Source organism: Myotis daubentonii, chromosome 2 (assembly GCF_963259705.1).
Source record: "Myotis daubentonii chromosome 2, mMyoDau2.1, whole genome shotgun sequence".
NCBI classification, from domain to species: Eukaryota; Metazoa; Chordata; class Mammalia; order Chiroptera; family Vespertilionidae; genus Myotis; species Myotis daubentonii.
Window position 1 is genome coordinate 138,985,013 of NC_081841.1, and position 23,489 is coordinate 139,008,501.

General features: G+C 45.8%; 1 protein-coding gene across 1 annotated transcript in view; it reads left to right on the forward strand.

Moving 5' to 3' along the window:
• MTRF1 (mitochondrial translation release factor 1) overlaps positions 1-18,204 on the forward strand; it is a 43,580-nt gene extending 25,376 nt beyond the window's left edge. Inside the window, exons 10-11 of the mRNA XM_059684742.1 lie at positions 7,353-7,451; positions 17,544-18,204. Of these exons, the coding sequence (XP_059540725.1) occupies positions 7,353-7,451; positions 17,544-17,660 (216 nt within the window). The 3' untranslated portion in view covers positions 17,661-18,204. The remainder of the gene's footprint in view (positions 1-7,352; positions 7,452-17,543) is intronic.
• The last annotated feature ends 5,285 nt before the right edge of the window (positions 18,205-23,489 follow it).

Below are 23,489 nucleotides of genomic sequence, written 5' to 3' on the forward strand. Positions count from 1 at the left end.
GCTTGCTTGCTCCAGTGACGGAGGAAGCCAACGTTCCCTGCCTGCCGCTGCCGGCCTCTGAGCTTGCAGTTTGAAACACTGTTACAAATATAGAATCTAAACAAACTCCAGAAACCTGCTTTCAGCCAGCCGGGATCTCAGAGCTGGAGTTGAAACAGTGTTTCGATTATAGAACATAAACAAACCAGATACCTGCTTTCAGCAGCTGAGGCCTCAGACCTGGAGCCAAGCCTCAGAGCTAAAGCTGACCCAGAATAAAAAAAAAAAAAAGAAAAAAAGGAGCGGTTAGGAGCTTCAGTCACCTGCCAGCCTGAAAACAGCCCTCAGCCCCTCACCCAGACTGGCCAGGCACCCAAGCGGGACCCCCACCCTGATCCAGGACACCCTTCAGGGCAAACCAGCCGGCCCCCACTCGTGCACCAGGCATCTATCCTATATAGTAAAAGCGTAATATGCCTCCCAGCACCGGGATTAGTGGAGCCGCGAGGCCTCCCGGCACCGGGATCAGTGTGACAGGGGGCGGGCCACAACCTCCCTATCCGCCCTGCTCTGCTCGTGACAGGGGAAGGCGCCCCAACCCCCTGATCAGCCCTGCTCTGTGCCTAATAGGGGGGACCTCCCCAACCCCCTGATCGCCCTGTGGCTCTGTGTGTGTGACAGGGTGCGGCGCCCCAACCCCCTGATCGTCCCTGCTCTGTGTGTGACAGGGTGTGGCGCCCCAACCCCCCCCTCCCCCCACAGGCCCTGCTCTGTGTGTGACGGGGTAGCGCCATAACCTCCCCATCGGCCCTGCCCTGAGTGTGACAGGGTGCGGCGCCCCAATCCCCTGATCCACCCTGCTCTGTGTGTGACAGGGGCCGGTGCCCCAACTCCCCTATTGGCCCTACTCTGTGAGTGACAGGGGGGAGCTCCCCAACCCCTTGATGGGCCCTGCTCTGTGCGTGACAGGGGGCAGCGCCCCAATGTCCTGATTGGCCTGCTCTGTGTGTGACGGGTGGCGCCGCAACCTCCCCATCGACCCTGCCTTGAGTGTGACAGGGGGCGGTGCCCCAACCCCCAATCAGCCCTACCCTGAGTGTGACTGAGGGTGGCATTGCAACCTCCCAATCCGCCCTGCTCTGTGTATGACGGGGGGCGGCGCCCCAACCCCCCAATCGGCCCTGCTCTGAGCCCGACCAGGGGCTGCACCTAGGGATTTGGCCTGCCCTCTGCCACCCGGGAGCAGGCCTAAGCCAGCAGGTCGTTATCTCCCAAGGGGTCCCAGACTGCGAGAGGGCACCAGCCAGGCTGAGGGACTTCCCCTCCCCCCGAGTGCACAAATTTTTGTGCACTAGGCCTCTAGTCCTATCTAATAAAAGAGAAAATGGTAATTGGCGTACGATGATACCCTTTTCATTGGCTAATCAGGGCTATATGCAAATTAACTGCCAACTAAGATTGGCAGTTAACTGCCAACTAAGATTGGCAGTTAACTGCCAACAAGATGGCGGTTAATTTGCATATGTAGGCACAATGCAGGGAGGCGAAAGGGAAAGCAGGAAGAAGCCCCCTGCCACTGACAGTGATCGGAAACCCAGGGGGGAGCTAAGAGCTGGGGGGCAGGGCAAAGGCGGGCAAAGGCGGCCCTGGGGCCGCCTTTGCCCTGCCCCCCAGCCATGATCGGAGAATCAGGTGCCTTTGCCGCCCTGGCCAGTGATAGCAGGAAGTAGGGGTGGAGCCAGCGATGGGAGTCCCAGGAGCTAGGGGTCCCTTGCCTGGGCCTAAAGCGGAGCCCACAATTGCGGGGCCGCTGCAGCTGCGGGTCCCCGCTGCCCGGGCCAGAAGCCTAGGCCAGAGGTGTTAGGCCTGGGCAGGGGTGGAGCCTGCAACCGTGGGGAGCTGGGGGGTCCCTTGCCCAGGCCTGACACCTCTGCCGGAGGCCTCAGGCCTGGTCAAGGGGCCGATCCGGTGATTGGTGATCGGAGGGTGATGAGGGTCAACTCCTCTGGCCGAGGCATCAGGCCTGGGTGGGGGGCGGAGCCGGGGATTGGGGGGATATGATGGTCCCCTTGCCCAGGCCTGAAGCCTGGGTCAGAGGCGTCAGGCTTGGGCGGTGGGTGGAGCAAGCGATCAGAGGGAGATGGGGGTCCCCTGCCCAGGCATGATTCCTGGGCCAGAGGCCTCAGGCCTGGGCGGGGGCCAGAGCCAGTGATCAGGGGGAGATGGGGGTCCCCTGTCCAAGCCTGACACCTCTGGCGGAGGCGTCAAGCCTGGGCAAGGGGCCGATCCTGCGATTGGAGGGTGATGGGGGTCAACGCCTGAGGGCTCCCAATATGTGAGAGGGGGCAGGCTGGGCTGAGGGACACTCCCCCCCCCCACACACACACACACCCAGTGCACGAATTTCGTGCACCGGGCCCCTAGTCTATAATAATAAAAGTGTAATATGCTAGTTAGACTGGATGTCCTTCCGGACATTCTTCCAGACGACCTTCCAGACAAAGCTGGGGCTGCGAGGGAAGCCCAGGTCCCGGCTGCCAGAGGGAAGCTGGTGCTGGCAGCCGGGGGGAAGGCTACCCTTGCACGAATTTCTTGTACTGGGCCTGTAGTGTATGTGTGTGTGTGTGTGTGTGTATACATATACATATACATATATATATATATATGTATATATATGCCTAAGTTACCGTTAGGACCGGTTGACTGAATGACCAGTCGCTATGATGCATACTGACCACCAGGGGACAGACACTCAGTGCAGGAGCTGCCCCCTGGTGGTCAGTGCACTCCCACAGCCAACCTCCCGTGGCTGGCCAACCTCCCATGTTCCCTCTCCCCAGCTGGCTGGCCCTAATTGGCCCTGATCACTGGCCAGGCCTAGGGACTCCACCCGTGCACGAATTCATACACTGGGCTTCTAGTAATTTAATACCTCTTCACAAAAAGTATGTAGAAAATGTGGTCTTTATTTTTGATCAAATGGAAATATGTTAGAGCATAGAGAAACATGCTTATTTGTAAATAAACAATAATTTAAATGCATTTGAACTGACAGATTATGACCAAAATTGGACATGCCAGCTTGGAAATGAGTAGATGACATATGAATAAACTTAAAATTATTTCCCAGTTGTTTCTCTCTAGTGTCTATATCATAACTGTTTTTGAAAGAAAATCAGTATAAAAGACAAAGTAATTCTCTGGAAATTTAAGAGATTTTTAGATTTTTTAAAATCTAAAAACCTAGGCTTTCATTATAACTCTGTGAGATAAAAAATACATTTATTTTTTATACATTTGCAAAAAACTGGTAACAGTGATTGCTAGATGGAGTTTGGGGATGGAGTAAAATATTTATTTTTCATTATATACCCTTTTGGAATTTTGTACTGTGTACATGCACAGTATTATTTATTCAAATATATAAATAGATAAGTTCTTAGCAAAATTAATAAATGTCATTGTTTTAGGTAAACAAAGTGTTATATGGTTTTAAATTCCAAGAAAAGTAGTTTGTTTTTGAGAGAGGGTCAAGAGAAAGTGGAATCTAGAAATAACTACTTAGATTGGTATGCAACAGTAAGTTTGGAAGATTTTGTAGCTTTAAAGGATAATAAATTGTATAAAACTAAACATTATTCTTTTTGCTTAGATGTCCTAGTCTTTTCACACTTTTGCCCTTCTAGTATTCCTTACCTACATTCTAATTTCAAGTAGTTAAAGCAACAGGATAAGTAATATAGTAATCCTCTATTAGTGATAACCTCAGATAGGAATGCTCATTTACAAAGCATTACTTCTTAGCAAAGAAGTGATACCATAAATATTGTGAAATCTGCCACATTTGATTTAATAAGACACATTGGGATTTACTTGCTATTTGACATTTTGGCACTAGAGGTTTCACATAATAATTTTTAAAATAAGTATTCAAGATTGGCCCACAGTGCCTATTTCCTCATGCGTGTAATCCCTACTTACCCATTTAATCTTTGTCCTACCCTATATAAGCAGCTGGCTTATGGGGGGCTGCAGAGCAGATTTTTGTGGATGACCTGCTGCTCTCCCATACTGTCAACAGTATTGGAATAAATGCTCATATATGATCAAAAAAATAAAAAAAAAAAGATTGGCCTTATGCAAACTGTGTGTCTTCTTCAGTCATCTGATTTGAGAAGCCAGAAAAGACCTCCATGCTTCCCAATTAACTTGTCCACCTGTTTGAAATGTCTTAGTATTTCTAATGCTTAGAGTTTTTCTTCAGCTAGTATATACAGTAGCTTTTATATGGAAGGCATTGTGCCAGGTTCTCAACCCTGGCTCCACTTACCACCTAAAAAGCTTGCAGCCCTCTAAAATAAATAAGAAAACATTTTTTTTAAAAAACTTTGCAGATTCCTAGGCCTCACTCTCTGAGTTCCTGTTGTGATTGATCTGGATGGGGTCCTCGGCATTAAGACATTAGTTTCCAAACCTGGCTGGTTACAGAATGATGGCCTATGGAATGTTTTTTAAAGTGTACAATCCCTGGTCCGGCCGGCATGGCTCAGTGGTTGAGCATCGACCTATGAACCAGGAGGTCACAGTTCGGTTCCCAGACAGGGCACATGTCCAGGTTGCGTGCTGGATAACCGGTGTGGGGTGTGTGGGAGACAGCTGATCAGTAATCCTCTCTCATCACTGATGTTTTTATCATTCTCTTCCTTTCTCCTCTTCTCTGAAATCAATATAAAATATTAAAAAATAATAAAATAAAATGCACAATCCCTGATTGGGCTTAGGAAACTATCATTTAAAAAAACTCTCCTGATGATCAGACATATTTATATTATGCTAGAGTCCCAGCGCATGAAATTCATGCTCAGGTACGGTCCCTAGGCCTAGCTTGTGATCAGGGCCATCTTCCCTGGCTGCCTGCAGCCAGCCCCGCCCCCGCTGCCACCCACCCCCGGTTCCCCGTTCGCCATTGGGTGATCAGTACCTGATGGCCAGGGCAAGGGACCGAGAGGTTGTCTATTCCCGCCCACTCGCCGGCCATGCCCCAGTTTTGGGTCACCCTCTGTGTTTGGGGCAACTGGTGGGACAGGGGCCTTGGCCTGGCACTGCCTGCATCCCCCGCCACCCACCCCCAGTTCCCCATTCACCATCAGGCAATCAGAGCCTGCCGGCTGGGGAAAGAGACCGAGAAGTGGTCATTGCACCTCATAGTGACTGCTCCAGCAGTCGTTCTGATTGTTCCAACATTAGGGTCAATTTGCATATTACCCTTTTATTATATAGGACTAGAGGCCTGGTGTCCAAAATTCATGCACTTGGTGGTGGTGGTCCTTCAGCGTGGCCTGCACCCTCTCACAGTTCGGGAGCCCTTGTGGGATATCTGACTGATGACTACCCATGGGGAGTGGGCCTAAGTCAGCAGTCGGACATCCTTAGCGCTACCACAGAGGCAGGAGAGGCTCCCACCACCACTGCTGCACTCGCCAGCCATGAGCCAGGCTTCTGGCTGAGCGATGCTCCCCCTGCATTGAGCATCTGCTCCCTATGGTCAGTGCTCGTAATAGTGACTGGTCGTTCTACCGTTAGGTCAATTTGCATACTAGCCTTTTATTATATAGGACTAGATGCCCGGTGCACAAAAATTCATGCATTCGGTGGGGGGGGGGGCATCCCTCAGCCCAACCTGCTTCCTCTTGAAGTCTGGGAGCCTCAGGGGATGTCCGACTGACAGAATAGGCCCGCTCTGTGGGAGGCAACCAGGTGGGCTGATCAAGGGACGGCACTGGCCTGCGAGTGGCCGGCCCCGCCCGTCACCATCCTGCCACAGCAGCTGGTCGCCACTGCCCCCCGATCACCGTCCCCTCCCTCTGCCTGCTGGCACGTGCCTTGGCTGGCCTGGCACTGCCTACTCGCTGGCCCTGCCCCTTGCCAACCGGTCATTCCTCCATTTGGTTGATTTGCATATTAATGCTTTTATTATATAGGATGTTTCTTTTTTAATATACTTTTATTGGTTTCAGAGAGAAAGGGGTAGGGAAAGAGAGAGAAAAATATCAATGATGAGAGAGAATCATTGTTTGGCTGCCTCCTGCAACACTCCACACTGAACCACACCGGCTGGGCTATATTATATGCTTTAGAAAATAAGTTATAGAAGTGTCTTTTTTTTATCTTAAAAAGTGGAGAGAGAGGGTATTGTGTGTATCGTATGCTGGGGAGGTAGGAGAGGTGCACAGACTAAGAAGAATACAAATAAAATAAGGTAAACTTTGGTATGTGACGATTTCAAGTGTTTGGAGTTTTGAAGGAAGCAGATAACATATTTCAGTTGTTGGGACCAGGACTGGCAGAGATGGTAGGAGTGTCAGGGAGGGGCATCCTTTGAGATGACACTTTAACAGAGTTCACAGGCACACATAATGGTGATATGGTATAATAAATAGAATTATAGAGGTACACATCATTTTCAGAAATAACACTGGGAAAGTTGGCCACATTATGAAGTACCTTAAATTCTGAGTTGTCTGCTTAGTAGATAAGGAACCAAATAAAATTGATCAGAGAACTGTGCTTTGGGAAGACTAAACAGGGTAACACAATGTAAGGAGAGAGTTGGAAGATTAACCAGGAGATTTTACAGGAAATAATGAGCTCTTGGATGATAGATAGTAGATGGAACGGCAGGATATAATGAGACCCTTGAAACCATTGGAAGTGGGCAGTTAGAGAATGGATGGTTTCAGTGTCTATATCTAAGCCTGGCAGAATAAGCTCCCATGAAATGTTTGTTACATTGTAGGATGTCAGAGTTTTCTACTTGGATAAAAGAGAATATTGTGTCATTTGTAGAAACTAGGAGAAAGAACTGATTGGAGTGGAAAGATAATTTGATTTTATGTATATGGAATTTGAAGTATCAAAGAGACATAAATTCTTATTCCACAACTAAGTTTTAAAACTTGTAGTCTTAGCCCTAACCGGTTTGTCTCAGTGGATAGAGCGTTGGCCTGCGGACTCAAGGGTCCCAGGTTTGATTCCAGTCAAGGGCATGTACCTTGGTTGCGGGCACATCCCCAGTAGGGGGTGTGCAGGAGGCAGCTGATGGATGTTTCTCTCTCATTGATGTTTCTAACTCTCTATCCCTCTCCCTACCTCTCTGTTAAAAAATCAATAAAATATATTTTAAAAATAAAAAAATAAAACTTGTAGTCGTAAACATTAAGTTTTGCCCATTCTTGCTCTTTGCCACTGTGTATATAGAATTTTAGAAAATATTTAAGCTGTTAAAATAGGAAAGTAATTTACAAGTAATTTTTTTCATTATAATAGAGGTAATTTTAAAGTTTAAATATGAATTGCTTTTTATTATGACACAGGTGGGAACAAGAGCCCAGGCAGAGAGAATTCGGACATATAATTTCACCCAGGACAGAGTCACTGACCACAGGATAGCATATGAAGTTCGTGACATTAAGGTAATATCACTGAGTATGCTTTATGTACCTTCAACTTTTGAAAAAAGTATAGTCAAATTGTAGAGAGTAATGTCTACAATATTTTTTTAAATATATTTTATTAATTTTTACAGAGAGGAAGGGAGAGGGATAGAGAGTTAGAAACATCAATGAGTGAGAAACATTGAACAGCTGCCTCCTGCACACACCCTACTGGGGATGTGCCCGCAACCAAGGTACATGCCCTTGACCGGAATCAAATCTGGGACCCTCCAGTCCACAGGCCGACGCTCTATCCACTGAGCCAAACCGGTTAGGGCGTCTAAAATATTTTTAAATAATTTTAAATCATTAAACCAATTTATGTAAGTACCTTAAAATTTGCAAACATTTTTATTAGTTTACTGGTAAGAAACATGATCTTTATGCCAGTTTGGAACAACTATCTTATAAATTCTAATTTATTTTTAAACACCCACAATGTATTAATATATTTTATTTTTTATTTTTAAACAGTGTAAGCTTCAAGGGTGCTACTCTGTTTTTATTTTTTTTTTATTGATTTCAGAGAGGAGGGGAGAGGGAGAGAGAGATAGAAACATCAATGATGAGAGAGAATCATTGATTGGCTGCATCCTACATGCCCTCTATTGATGACCGAACCTGTAACCTCGGCATGTGCCCTTGGCTGGAATCGAACCTGGGACCCTTTAGTCTGCAGGCCGATGCTCTATCCACTGAGCCAAACCAGCTATTGCATTAATATATTTTAAATATATCCATGTGCCACTTTACCACTGGGATATGTTGTGAGAAATGCATCGTTATGCGATTTAATCATTGTGCAAACATCACTGAGTGCACTTACACAAACCTAGATGGTATAGCCTGCTACACACTTAGTTAAACACAAAAGAAAATGCTGCAGTCAAAAGACATGGTAAACGTGAGATGTATGATGCTGCTGTCAGTGTAACCAGGCATACTGTTTTACAGAAAATGTTGTTTTTAATCAGTCTACAGAGCATACTCTAAAAATAACAATTAAAAGTTTAGTATAGTAAATACATTAACCAATAACAAGTTTATCATCATTACCAAGCATTATGTACCGTACGAAATGGTACGTGCTACTTCTATGCCACTGGCGGTGGAGCTTAGAGCCATCTTCCGAGCGCACGTGGTTGTTGGCAGAATGGCATTTTCTTGAATTGTAGGAGAGAGGCCCCCATTTTCTTGCTGGCCATCAGCTGGATGCTGATGCCCTCAGCTCCTAAAGATCCACACAGTTGCTTACTATATGTCCCCCTCCATATGTCCTATCCCACTTTGAAACTCTTGCAGAAATGGCTCAGGCCTTTTTAAGGGCTCACATGTTTAGGTCAGGCCCACCTATATAATACCCCTTTTTTAACTTAAAGTCAAACTAATCACTGGAGTGATATTTCATCATAGTCACGGTTTCTGCCTGCAGTTAAGGGAGGGAATTATGAACGGTGTGTACACTAGAGGGCATCTTATATATCTGCATTACCACAACGTATATTCATTAGATCGAGGTACTACAGTTAACTGTTGGGGAAAGACCATGCCAGTTTGGTTGGAATGTTAACCAAGACCATGACATTAATGATGAAACACAGGAAAATTTCCCTTTTGCTTCCACTGATGGGGGAAGTGAACTAGTTCCCATATAGGACTAGGTGGGAAAGCAGGAAACAAGTTTTTATCCTTTTCCTTGGTGCCATGTGATACCTAGGGGCTCTTTCACTTGATTCTATTCCATTTTGTACTCAAAATTAAAGTCCTAATTTTACAAAAGAAATGTCTACTTATTTATTGATTGATTGATTTTTAGAGCAAGAGAGAAGGGGAGAGAGCAAAAAAAAAAATACACTGATTTGTTGTTCCACTTAGTTATGCATTCGTTGATTGATTCTTGTATGTGCTGACTGGGGATCATACCTTCAACCTTGGTGTATTGGGACAATGCTCTAACCAACTGAAATACCCAGACAGGGCTACATATTTTAGTATTAAGAAATTTCTGTGTATCTTATGCCATTTCCTCTGTTTTCTCAAATTATGGCTGCCTTAGATAGGAAACATAAGTGCCTTGTCGAAAAGGAGAAAATATTTGCTAACTTCCCTTTCCTCAGGAAACACAGTAATAGCCAAACACATTTGACCATATTGTTCTAATTATGTCATAATTTTTTAGTTCTTTTTCTAGCAGTGGTGATGATTTTCTATGAGACAGTGACATTCTTATGACCAGTAATATATTTTAGAAGGGCACATAGGTACTCAGTATAGTATTCAGTCATGAAGCAGCAGCAGATAACTGGCTTTTATACTTATAAAGTATCTGACTTTGGCCTAAATAATAAGGTATTATTACTAACCAAACAAGCATGGCAGACACAGAAATGATAAGGAAAATCATATTGGTATGCTCTATTAATCACTAACCAGCTTATTAGGGAGAAGAATAAAAGTTCCATATTAGTGAAAGGAAAAAAATGGCATAAAAAACGTTGTAGTAAAACATTAAAATCTGCATGCAGGAAAGACACTAGTGTAGAAACTGAATAGTTGTGGATGTCGCAAGAAAAGTGACAAGTGCTTTAACCCCAGAGCAACTGCTATAAAACAGAATGGAAGGGGTGGAGAGGAGAGAAAGTGGATGTCTGTGGGACTGCTCTCTCATTATTCTAGACCAGGCGTGGGCAAACTTTTTGACTCGAGGGCCACAATGGGTTCTTAAACTGAACCAGAGGGCCGGAACAAAAGCATGGATGGAGTGTTTGTGTGAACTAATATAAATTCAAAGTAAACATCATTACATAAAAGGGTACGGTCTTTTATTTCAATAGTTTTATTCATTTCAAACAGGCCGGATCCGGCCCGCGGGCTGTAGTTTGCCCACGGCTGTTCTAGACCCTGACCTTTTCCCTACTCCATCCACATAGTCCCTGATGGCACTTCTATGTTCTGACATAATCATGGTCCTGACCCAAGACAATACTTGATTTATTTGAGGAGGAAGTCTGAACAACTCCCATCCAATGAGTTCCTTCCCAGGATTTTTAAACTGGAAACACACAGGGTCATCCTCCCCTTGGTGGCTAAAGCTGAAGTACTTAAAGTTTACAGGAGGTTAGAGGCCACATTTTTAGTCATGGGAGAAAGCAATCTTCAGTGAGAGAAGAATGAAGCTGATACATTGAAAGGAACAAACATGAGAGCTGGATGGAAAATATCCTGATGATACGAATTCCCATATTCATTTATTCCTGAGGCCCAGTTTCATTGCCAGGATGGTGGCAGTAGCCCTGTACATATCTATCCTTGGGTTATGAAAGGTCACTCAGTATTCTTGTAAATTCCCTTTTGGCTATTTTTATTTTTATTTATCTAGATAACTAGAGGAACAGTGCACGGATTTGTGCACAGATGGGGTCCCTCGGCCTGGCCTGCAGGGATGGGGCCAAAACCAGCTCTACGACATCCCCTGAGGGGTCCTGGATTGTGAGAGGGCAGTTCTCGGGTGATGCACCCCGGAATCCAGCTCCCTCCTCTCTGGTTCTGGTGCATCACCTGAGAACCACAGCTAACAAATCACCACAGCTTGGCAGCTCCTGTGTTGAGGTCTGCACCCTGGTGGTCAGTGCCCATCATAGCTACCGGTCGAACAGTCGGCCAGTTGCTTAGGCTTTTATATAGAGAGAGTAGTGGCCCAGTGCATGAAATTCATGCACGAGGGGGTGGTGTCCCTCAGCCCAGCCTGCATCCTCTCCAATCTGGAATCCCCATGGGATCAGGCCTAAACCAGCAATCAGACATCCCTCTCACAATCCAGGACCGCGGGCTCCTAACTACTCACCTGCCTGCCTGATCGCCCTTAACCACTCTGCCTGCTGGCCTGCTCACCCCCAACTGCCCCCACCTCCCACTGGCCTTCTCGCCCCCACCTGCCCCCCCCCCCCGCCGGCCTGATCGCCCCCAACTGCCCGCACAGCCAGCCTGATCACCCCCAACTGCCCTCCCCTTCTGGCCTGATTGCCCCTAACTGCCTCTGCCTCAGCCCCACCACCATGGCTTTGTCCGGAAGGTCTCCCGATCTAATTAGCATATTACCCTTTTACTAGTATAGATAAGCACAGACTTCCATGTGATACATTGTTTTGTATTTTTATTGTTTCTCAAAGTCCTTGTGCAGATTTCTTAGCATCAGACTATCTCTTGCCCTATATTCCATTTATACTGGAAATTTCCCATTGTCCTGGGCTTTAAATATACAATTGATCTTTGAACAATGTAGGGGTTATGAATACTGACCCCTTCTGCAGTTGAAATCTATGTATAACTTCTGATCGACTCTTCTAAAACTTTACTAATAGTCTGCTGTTGACTGGGAGCTTTACCAGTAACATAAACATTCAATTAACACATAATACATTATATATATTGTATACCATCAACACTAATAAAAGAGAAAAATGGTAATTGGCGTACGAGCTACCCTTTTCATTGGCTAATCAGGGCTATATGCAAATTAACTGCCAACTAAGATTGGCAGTTAACTGCCAACAAGATGGCGGTTAATTTGCATATGTAGGCACAATGCAGGGAGGCGAAAGGGAAAGCAGGAAGAAGTCCCCTGCCACTGACAGTGATCAGAAAACCAGGGGGGAGCTAAGAGCTGGGGGGCAGGGCAAAGGCGGCCCTGGGGCCGCCTTTGCCCTGCCTCCCAGCCATGATCGGAGAATCAGGTGCCTTTTCCGCCCTGGCCAGTGATAGCAGGAAGTAGGGGTGGAGCCAGCGATGGGAGCTGGACACGGTTGAAGCTGGCAGTCCCGGGAGCTAGGGGTCCCTTGCCTGGGCCTAAAGCGGAGCCCACGATCGCGGGGCCGCTGCAGCTGCGGGTCCCCGATGCCCGAGCCGGACGCCTAGGCCAGAGGCATTAGGCCTGGGCAGGAGCGGAGCCTGCAACTGCAGGGAGCTGGGGGTCCCCTGCCCAGGCCTGACACCTCTGCCAGAGGCCTCAGGCCTGGTCAAGGGGCCGATCCGGTGATTGGTGATCGGAGGGTGATGAGGGTCAACTCCTCTGGCCGAGGCATCAGGCCTGGGCAGGGGGCTGAGCCGGGGATTGGGGGGATATGATGGTCCCCTTGCCCAGGCCTGAAGCCTGGGTCAGAGGCGTCAGGCTTGGGCGGGGGGTGGAGCAAGCAATCAGAGGGAGATGGGGGTCCCCTGCCCAGGCATGATTCCTGGGCCAGAGGCCTCAGGCCTGGGCGGGGGCCAGAGCCAGTGATCGGGGGGAGATGGGGGTCCCCTGTCCAAGCCTGACACCTCTGGCGGAGGCGTCAGGCCTGGGCAAGGGGCCGATCAGGTGATCAGAGGGTGATGGGGGTCTACGCCTCTGGCTGAGGCATCAGGCCTGGGCAAGGGGCAGAGCCAGCAATCGGAGAGGTCTGGGGGTCCCCTGCCCAGGCCTGATGCCTGGGCCAGAGGCATCAGGCCTGGGCTGGGGGCAGAACCAGTGATGGGAGAAATGAGGGTCCCCTGCCCAGGCCTGACACCTCTGTCAGAGGCGTCAGGCCTGGGCAAGGGGCCGATCCTGCGATTGGAGGGTGATGGGGGTCAACGCCTGAGGGCTCCCAGTATGTGAGAGGGGGCAGGCTGGGCTGAGGGACACTCCCACACACACACACACCCAGTGCACGAATTTCGTGCACCGGGCCCCTAGTCCTATATAATAAAGCAGCAATATCCAAATTGACCGTCATGCCCTCGCACAAGATGGCCACACCCATGTCGTCACAAGATGGCTGTACCCATGTCATCACAAGATGGCCAGCAAGGGAGGGCAGTTGGGGGTGACAAGCCTGCAGGGGAGGGCAATTAGGGGCGACCGGGCTGGCAGGGGAGCGCAGTTGAGGGGGACCAGGCCAGCAGGGGAGGGCAGTTAGGGGCGACCAGGCCGGCAGGGGAGGGCAGTTAGGGGTGACCAGGCCGGTAGGGAACAGCAGTTAGGGGCGACCAGGCCAGCAGGGGAGGGCAGTTGGGGGTGATCAGGCTGGCAGGGGAGGGCAGTTGGGGGCACTCGGGGCAGAAGGGGAGGGCAGTTAGGTGTCAATCAGGCTGGCAGTGGAGCGGTTAGGGGCAATCAGGCAGGTAGGCAGGCAAGTGGTTAGGAGCCAGCAGTCACGGATTGTGAGAGGGATGTCTCAGATTGGAGAGTATGCAGGCTGGGCTGAGGGACACACACACCCCCACGCCTCTGCACGAATTTTGTGTACCAGGCCTCTAGTTTCTTATAATAATGTAAGCTAGAGAAAAGAAAATGCTATTAAGAAAATCATAAGGATCATCTATGAATTTTTTCAGATTATAGCAAATCTCTAAAAAATTTGCCAAAATATTGAAAAAAATCTGCATATAAATGGACTCACTCATTTTAAACCCATGTTGTTCCAAAGTTAAGTTTACTTTGTTTCCAGACTTTTCTTCATACTTATCCTTTTGACTGAAATGCTCTGCTTGTCTCTGTTGGAGAAATACTGTTGGCTTTTAAGTTCTAATTCAAATTTTTTCTTTCCTTCATGCCACCTTCTTTTCACAGTTAATGGCTCCCTTAAAACCCTTTCTTCTGTGTTTTTAAATTTCTTGCATTGTATTATGATGCTTATATATTGCTTACCTCTCCTACTAAATTATGAGCTTCTGAAAAGTAGGAACTCTAATTCCTTCCTCTTTGATCTTTTTATCTTTAGCACTCCGATTAATCCAATTGAGCTGTGAATATGTTGTGATTATTAGGAAGACATAATCCTTGTTACATAATTTTCAAATGATGAAGTCACCTTGGCAATACTATAATAATTTGAGCTCCAGGCACACTAATTTTATATGAAGTTTTCATATTCTTAAAATGGTATAAATCTTAATTAAAAAATTTATTATAGTGCTTTTACGTTCCCTTTCTTTCTTCCTTTTTAATCTAGATAAATAAAAATACCTATATAGGAATTCACAAGAATAATGGGTGACCTTACAGACCCCAAGGATAGAAGTGTACTAGAGCTACTGCCACCACCCTGGCAATGAAGCTGGGCTTCAGGAATAAATGAATATGGGATTTCATATCATCGGGATATTTTTCATCCAGTTCTCATGTTTGCTTCTTTCCATATATCAGCTTCTTTCTTATCTCACTGAAGATTGCTTTCTCCCATGACTAAAAATGTGGCTTCTAACCTCCTGTAAACTTTTAAGTACTTCAGCTTTAGCCAAGAGGAGGATGATCCTGTGTGTTTCCAGTTTAAAAATCCTGGGAAGGAACTCACTAGATGGGACTTCTTTCTTTCTTCCTCTTTCTTTTCTTTCTTTCTTTCTTTCTTTCTTTCTTTCTTTCTTTCTTTCTTTCTTTCTTTCTTTCTTTCTTTCTTTCTTTCTTTCTTTCTTCTCTCTCTTCTCTCTCTCTCTCTCTCCCTCTCTTTCTTTCTTTTGATGAGACCTCTCTCTCTCTCTCTCTCTCTCTCTCTCTCTCTCTCTCTCTCTCCCCCCCCCTCGCCTGAGGATATTTTTCCTATAGTTCTTCAGAAGGAGTAGGAGGGAGGGAGGAAGAGGGAGAGACAGCGAAAAACATCAATGTGAGAGAGACATCAACTGGTTGCCTCCCACACGGACCCCAACTGGGGGTGGGGAGTGAAACCACAACTGCGGTATGTGTCCTTGACTAGGAATAGAACCTGTGACCATTTGGCCTGTGGGCTGACATTCTAACCACTGAGCACACCAGCCATGGTTCTGTTTAATTTTAAAGTTTAATTAAATTTTATTATATGCTGGTGTTTTGTGAAATATAAAGATAGTAAGGCATTCTTTACCCTACAGTTCAACTTGAGAGAGAACAGGTATGTACACTCAACCTAAAATTCAACTTTAAGACCATTTAAGAAAGACTAAATAGCCCTAGCCGGTTTGGCTCAGTAGATAGAGGGTTGGCCCTCAGACTGAAGGGTCCTGGTTTCCATTCCAGTCAAGGACACATACCTCAGTTGCAGGCTCAATCCCCGTCACTGATTGGGCGCATGCAGGAGGCAATCAGTTGATGTGTCTCTCTCACATCGATGTTTCTCTCTGTCTCTACCCCTCCCTTCCACTAAAAATATCCTTGGTTGAGAATTAAAAAAAAAAAAAAAAAAAAAAGACTAACTATAAGATTAGTTGATGCCAACAGCAAAACTTTAAATGTTCTGTGTTCCTGATGCCAACAATAAAATATTTCCATGAAGCCAGTGTCTATATTTGGAGCATTTATGAAATACTAGAATGTGCTAATTGACTAATCCCAACAACTATTACACAGAACTTCTATAACACAGGAAAGGTACTTGGAGTCAATCATTTTAGTAATTTCACAGAAAGAAACTTTATGGAGGGATGTAGGGAGGTCTAACAAACAGTTTTCATTCCATGAAATTATTTGGAAGTTAACATAAAATTTTCTGAACTTTTTATTTTGAATTTTTCAAGCACACATGTTTAAAGACAAGTTCAACATGCACCTTATACCTAGATGCAGTAGTTGTTAACATTTTGCTATGTTTGCCCTCTCTTCCTCCTCCACCTTCTCTTCTCTCTCTCTCTCTCTCTCTCTCTCTCTCTCTCTCTCTCTCTCTCTATATATATATATATATATATATATATATATATATATATATATATATATATACCTGTGTTGCTGTTGAACCATTTGAAAGCAAGTTGCACACCTCAAGATACTTGTCCCCTAAATATTCCCGCATAAATATTTTTTATTACACAAGACTTCTAGATTTCAAAACTACTGTGCAGTATTTCCGGTTTAAGAAAACACAGAATTATCCTAAAACATTTATGGATTAAGTTATTTAAATTTGGAGAGTTGGTATGAGAAGTGTGAGCTATAGTGTTCCAGAGAGGCTTTAGCTGAGCCAAATCCAGAGTGTTTGGCAAGATAGAATGTCAAGGAGCAGTCTGCATGTTAGCCTGGCAACAAGATCCCTGAGGCATTAGGGCATTTCAGTCTTCATTGCCTTCGTGAAATAATGTGATATAAATGAAAAGGGTGTAATTTTCAGGACAAGAATAAAAAGCCTGATATTTTCTAAGGTACCAGAAGGGATTCAGCAAATATATTCTCCAAAAAATGGCTTGAGAACTTAGAACTGTGTTGTCAGAAAAGCCAGGCAGAGAGGAATTTTAAAGAGAGAGGCATGGTAAATTTCAAAAGTTGATTCAGATCTGTTTTGTTGTCTCCAGAGTTATTGGAAAAATTCAAATTCTACAAGATTGGCTTTTAAGCAAAATGCTAATTTAAAATAGAATATAATTCTATTTACTCTTTTACATTCACTTTTCACATAAAAAGCCATACTAACCAGAATTATGTGGTATAGGACAGGTAGATCAATTGTTCTCTTTATATGCCATTTTTTAATCATCTAAAAATTAAACACATTTTTTCATCTATTAATTCAGGACTTTATAACATGGTAAAATTTGTTGATATAGCCCTAGCTGGTTTGGTTCAGTGGATAGAGCGTTGACCTGGGGACTCAAGGGTCCCGGGTTCGATTCCAGTCAAGGGCACATGCCTAGGTTGTGGGCTTGATCCCCAGTGTGGGGCATGCAGGAGTCAGCCGATCAATGATTCTCTTCCATCATTGATGTTTCTATCTCTCTCTCCCTTTCCCTTCCTCTCTGAAATCAATAAAAATATTTAAAAAAAATTTGGTAATATAAGATTTATAAGCTTTTTTATAAACCCCCCTTTAAAGACAAAGTCTTGTTAACTATGTTGCACTTGGGGCTTAAACTGCTACTTTTCAATAAAAAAAATAAATAAAAGTTGTGAAGAATATGAATCAGTAACAATGAGCATCCTCCCAAGTTAGTAATAGTATTATTCATTGTATTGTAGATTAGTAATTCTTTGTTGCTATTAAACAATGACTGTAAAGAAAAGAATTAAGTGTATACTTAATTATACTTAATTCTTTTCTTCATTTCTCCTTTATTTCTAGTGATCAGATTTTCATAAAAATTTCTCTCTTTTACCAGAAATTTTTATGTGGGGAGAAGTGCCTGGATCAGCTAATTCAGAGACTGCTTCAATCAGCAGATGAAGAAGCTGTTATTGAGTTTTTGGATGAAAATCTTAAGTCAACAAAATGCTGATTTATTATTTACTAGAGGCCCGATGCACGAAATTTGTGCAAGAGTAGGCCTTCCTACCCCTGGCTGCTGGCACTGGCTTCCCTCTGGCACCCAGTCAGGCAGGCACCCAGGACCCAGGCTTCCCTCACAGCCCCGGCTTCATCTGGAAGGTCATCCGGAAGGACGTCTGGTCTAATTAGCATATTACGCTTTTATTATTATAGATTATTACATAAGTGAAATGGACCTATGTCAGAGGCATGGGAATCTTTGAGACTATTCATAAAGTACAGCTAAAAATGCACAATAATTATACATGTTTTTGTTTTTCAATCCTTACCTGAGAATATGTTTATTGATATGAGAGAAAGAGAGAGAAACAAACATTGATGTGAGAAACATTGATCAGTCGCCTCACACATAGGCTCCAACTGGGGATCAAAACCGCAACCTAGGTATGTGCCCTGACCAGGAATCGAACCCACAACTTTTGGGTGTACAAGATGATAATCCAACCAACTGAGCCACCCAATCAGCTTACGAATGTGTTTTTTAATGAATCAATCACATTTCTTTTTCTTTCTGGAAGAACTTGAAAACCAAATTTTAATTTTGATGATCTTGTAAACAAAGTATTTTTCATGGTTTAATAACATGAAGGTTAGAATTCTACTCAGCAGGAAGATGGTTTACCTGGTGCTTCCCAGCCATCACCCTGTGCTGGTAGACTTGTCAAGGGAAGAAAGCTTACCTAGCATTGTGACCAGCTTCTCACTACGGAGGAGGCTAAGAAAATTAGGTAACTAGAGGGATAGCCAGGCCACCTGAGTTACTCAGGAGGTACAGGCCCAGTTTCCTTACGCAGAGTCCTTCACATGCTTGCCGATAAAGCAGTTCTCAATGCGTTATTCTAGTAACGGAACATGTGGGTCTGATTCTGCCTGCCGGCTGTGTCCCCATACTGGCACACTGTTTCCTGAGGAGATGCTGGGGGTGGCTCGGTCACATGACCTTTCTGCTGGGCAGCACTGAGGCCTGTGGCGTGGCTGGGCTCACTTTATTTCCCAGCCCATCTCATAGAACATCTGGAATCTAAGAATCTTCTCAAAACTCCATAAGCCTGGTAATCTTTTTCTAATTCACCATTTTTCTTCATTTCTTGATGCCAGCTATATTGCAGAGATAGGTTTAACTCTGTTTATTTCTTTCACTGTTCTTTTTCATGCTGGGATTGATTTCTGCTTTGATCTAATTCCTTCTTTAACTCTTGTTTCTCATCTTCTAAATTCATACAAAAACGTGATTCACCCTCTAGTGAAGCCTCTGTCATAGATAGTTTTTTGGGGGTGTCAGCCAGTTTTCTTTGAAGTTGTCTAACAACTGTATCTTCTGTCTTTTGACACTGTGTTTGGCTTAAGTCTCTTTCTACACCTTCTAAATCCAAAGTTCTTTCTCTGAGTGCATCTTTTGTGTGATGAAGCTCAATTTCTAAGCTATTGAATTTACTTTCTCCTGCTTTAGAAAGTTATTAAGAATCTCATTATGCCCTGACCAGTTTGGCTCAGTGGATAGAGCGTCGGCCTGTGGACTGAAGGGTCCCAGGTTCGATTCCAGTCAAGGGCATGTACCTTGGTTGTGGGCACATCCCCAGTAGGGGGTTTGCAGGAGGCAGCTGATTGATGTTTCTCTCTCGTCAATGTGTCTAACTCTCTATCCCTCTCCCTTCCTCTCTGTAAAAAATTCAATAAAATACATTTTTTTAAAAAAAGAATCTCATTATTATATTTGAGGTCTCTCTTTATCCTTTTCATACTGATACATTCTTTTAAATTATACCATTCATTGATTAACTCCTTATTTCTTTCATTCAGCATGTTAGAAATAAGGCGAGCCCCAGAGTTAAGGGGTCCTGGTAGAACACAAAGGATGCTTAGGGGTCAGACAGCAAAGCAGTATCTTTACTTCTGCAAAAGGGTGTGCAACCAACAAAGAGTCTGGTAAGCAAAGATTTCCCACTCAGATTTAATCCCTGGCACAGTCTGCCCCTCACCCTGATTGCTTAAGGCTCGGGTTCACATTCTTGCACGATTGGCTAATTCAAAGGAGGATGGGGGAGGTTAGATATTTAGGAAACCAAAACTTAAAATGGTGGCCTCCTGGGAAATTGCAAGTCATGCAACTTAGAATGGCAGCCGAGAGAATCATTGATGGCTGCCTCCTGCACGCCCCCAGTGGGGAGATCGAGCCTGCAATCCAGGCATGTGCCCCTGACTGGAATAGAACCTGGGACCCTTCAGTCTGTGGGCTGGTGCTCTATGCACTGAGCTAAACCGGCTAGGGCTCAAAATGACTGCTCTTAAGCTAAGGAATATCCTCCTTTGACAAAAAAGATTACAGGTTGATTTTCATAATTCTCACAAGCATAAGACCTTGCTTTTTACTTTTTTTAAAAAAAATATATTTTATTGATTTTTTACAGAGAGGAAGGGAGAGAGATAGAGAGTTAGAAACATCGATGAGAGAGAAACATCGATCAGCTGCCTCCTGCACATCTCCCACTGGGGATATGCCCGCAACCCAGATACATGCCCCTGACCGGAATCGAACCTGGGACCTTTCAGTCCGCAGGCCGATGCTCTATCCACTGAGCCAAACCGGTTTCGGTGCTTTTCACTTTTGACTTTAATATTTTTACGATGTTCCTAAACTGATTTTGAATATTAATTACTGTCTTTCCTTTCCATCAGCTTTGTTGTGAGCATGATCCAGGTGTTGCAAAAGCAACGTATTTTCAATTAGTAGGTGAGATCGCCTCTCCTGTAAGGATTCCTGCTTTCCAATGTCTTTATTCACTTTACCTTGTTCCTTTTGATACACGTGTTCAGTTGCCTTCTTTTGACACAGTGTTTGCCTTAGGTCTCTTTCTACACCTTCTAAAATCAAAGTCCTTTCTCTGAGAGCATCTCTTGTGTGATGAAGTTCAATTTCTAAGCTATTGAATTTACTTTTTTCTGCTTTAGAAAGTTGTTGAGAAAGAATCTCATTGTTATACTAGAGGCCTGGTGCAGATTCGTATACCCGTGGGGGCCCTTGGCCTGGCCCGCAGGGATCAGGCCGAAACCAATCTGTGGTTCCCGGGTGCAGGTGAAGCAGATTCGGGATCAACAGTGCCCCAGCAGCAACCTACCCCATGGCCAGTTCCATGAGGAATCGGGCTCCCTCCTCACTCTTCCCCTCCTCTCTGGGTCCGGGGTGGGGGGTGAAGCAGATCGTTACTATATTTTAGGTTAGGCCTTTATTTTGTCCCATAAACAAAACTATTCATCTTTTTCTGTTTAGCAAGTTATAGGTGTCTTTTTGATGTTACATTGCTCATTATCCTATAGCAATAGCCAATCTAGACCAGTATGATTCAACTTCTGCTTCCAGTCTTTCTCTGTTTTGTTTGTCATTCTCCATTTGGAGTTTAGCATTATATTCTCAGTTGTCAGAACTTCAAGCTGTCCGTTACAGTATCCTATCTAATAAAAGAGAAACATGGTAATTAGCGTACATCCGCTACCCTTCCCATTGGCTAATCAGGGCGATATGCAAATTAACTGCCAGCCAAGATGGCGGCCGGCAGCCAGGCAGCTTGAAACTAACATGAGGCTTGCTTGCTTCAGTGACGGAGGAAACCAACGTTCCCGCCTGCCTTGCCGGCCTCTGAGCTTGCAGTTTGAAACATAGTTACAAATATAAAAGCTAAACAAAACCCCAGAAACCGGCTTTCAGCCAGCCGGGATCTCAGAGCTGGAGTTGATACACTGTTTCGACTATAGAACCCAAACAAACCAGATATCTGCTTTCAGCAGCAGAGGCCTCAGAGCTGGAGCCAGAGCTAAAGCTGGCCCAGAATGAAAAAAAAGAAAAGAAAAAAAAGGAGCAGTTGGGAGCTTCAGTCACTCGTCAGCCTGAAAACAGCCCTCAGCCCCTCACCCAGACTGGCCAGGCACCCCAGTGGGGTCCCCCACCCTGAAGGGTGTGTGACCAGCTGCAAACAGCCATCATCCCCTCACCCAGGCTGGCCAGGCACCCCAGTGGGGACCCCCACCCTGATCCAGGACACCCTTCAGGGCAAACCAGCTGGCACCCACCTGTGCACCAGGCCTCTATCCTATATAGTAAAAGGGTAATATGCCTCCCAGCACCAGGATCAGCGGAGCCGCGAGGCCTCCTGGCACCGGGATCAGCGTGACGGGGGCGGCGCCCAAACCCCCTGATCGCCCTGTGGCTCTGTGTGTGACAGGGGGCGGGGCCACAACCTCCCTATCAGCCCTGCTCTGTTCGTGACAGGGGAAGGCGCCCCAACCCCCTGATCAGCCCTGCTCTGTGCCTGATAGGGGGGAGCTCCCCAACCCCCTGATCGCCCTGCGGCTCTGTGTGTGACAGGGTGCGGTGCCCCAACCCCCCCTGATCAGCCCTGCTCTGTGGGTGATAGAGGGTGGTGCCCCAACCCCCCCTTCCCCCACGGGCCCTGCTCTGTGTGTGATGGGGTAGAGCCATAACCTCCCCATCGGCCCTGCTCTGTGGGTGATAGTGGCGGCGCCCCAACCCCCTGATCCACCTGCTCTGTGTGTGACAGGGGGCGGTGCCCCATCTCCCCTATCGGCCCTACTCTGTGAGTGACAGGGGGGAGCTCCCCAACCCCCTGATTGGCCCTGCTCTGTGCGTGGCAGGGTATGGAGCCCCAACCCCCCTGATTGGCCCTGCTCTGTGCATGACAGGGGGTGGCGCTGCAACCTCCCCATCGACCCTGCCTTGAGTGTGACAGGGGGCGGTGCCCCAACCCCCCAATCAGCCCTACCCTGAGCATGACTGAGGGTGGCATCACAACCTCCCAATCTGCCCTGCTCTTTGCATGACGGGGGGCGGCGCCCCAACTCCCCAGTCGGCCCTGCTCTGAGCCCAACCAGGGGCTGCACCTAGGGATTGGGCCTGCCCTCTGCCACCCGGGAGCAGGCCTAAGCCAGCAGGTCATTATCTCCCGAGGGGTCCCAGACTGCGAGAGGGCACAGGCCGGGCTGAGGGACCCCCTCTCCCTCCCGAGTGCACAAATTTTTGTGCACCAGGCCTCTAGTATTATAATGTTTTTGTTAATGTGTCCTCATTCAGTTGTATTGTTTTTTGAAGATGGTCATCTTTTTCTTTGACAATTGTGGTCTTGGTGCAGGCTACACAGGGAATTTGTGTCTTCCTTCTACCTCTGTCATTGCACATTCTTCCATGGCTACGTGGATTTTCTCTGGGTACTCCGGTTTTCTCCCACATCCCAAAGAGATGCACTTGAGGTGAACTGGCATCTAAATTGTTCCAGTCTGAGTGGATGTGGGTATGAGTGCACCCTGCAATGGGAAGGTGGCCTGTTCTGTACAGGGCGAATGCCTGCCTTTTGCCCTGAGCTACTGGAATAGGCTCTGGCCTCCTGTGTCCCTGAAGTGGAATAAGCAGGCTAGAAAATAATGATCTTACTTTTTTATTAATCTTTCTTAAATGTATGTATAGTTCATATATATATTTCAGTGTTTAATATTAGAAGTGTTTTGGGTCTTTATTTAGAAGTTTGGTGATGTGTTTGTGACCAGAAATATGCTGTAGGAACTTAACTCTTGTTTATATCAATTAGCCTGTGGTAAAATGGTTTTATCAGATGCTGTTGTTTCAACTTGAAGTTTTCAAGAACATATCAATGATGTTTAGTGAGGACTTACTGTATATACTATGTGTTTTCCTATACCTACATACCTATGATAAAGTTTAATTTATAAATTTAGGTATAGTAGGACATTAACAAAAATCCTATATAATAAA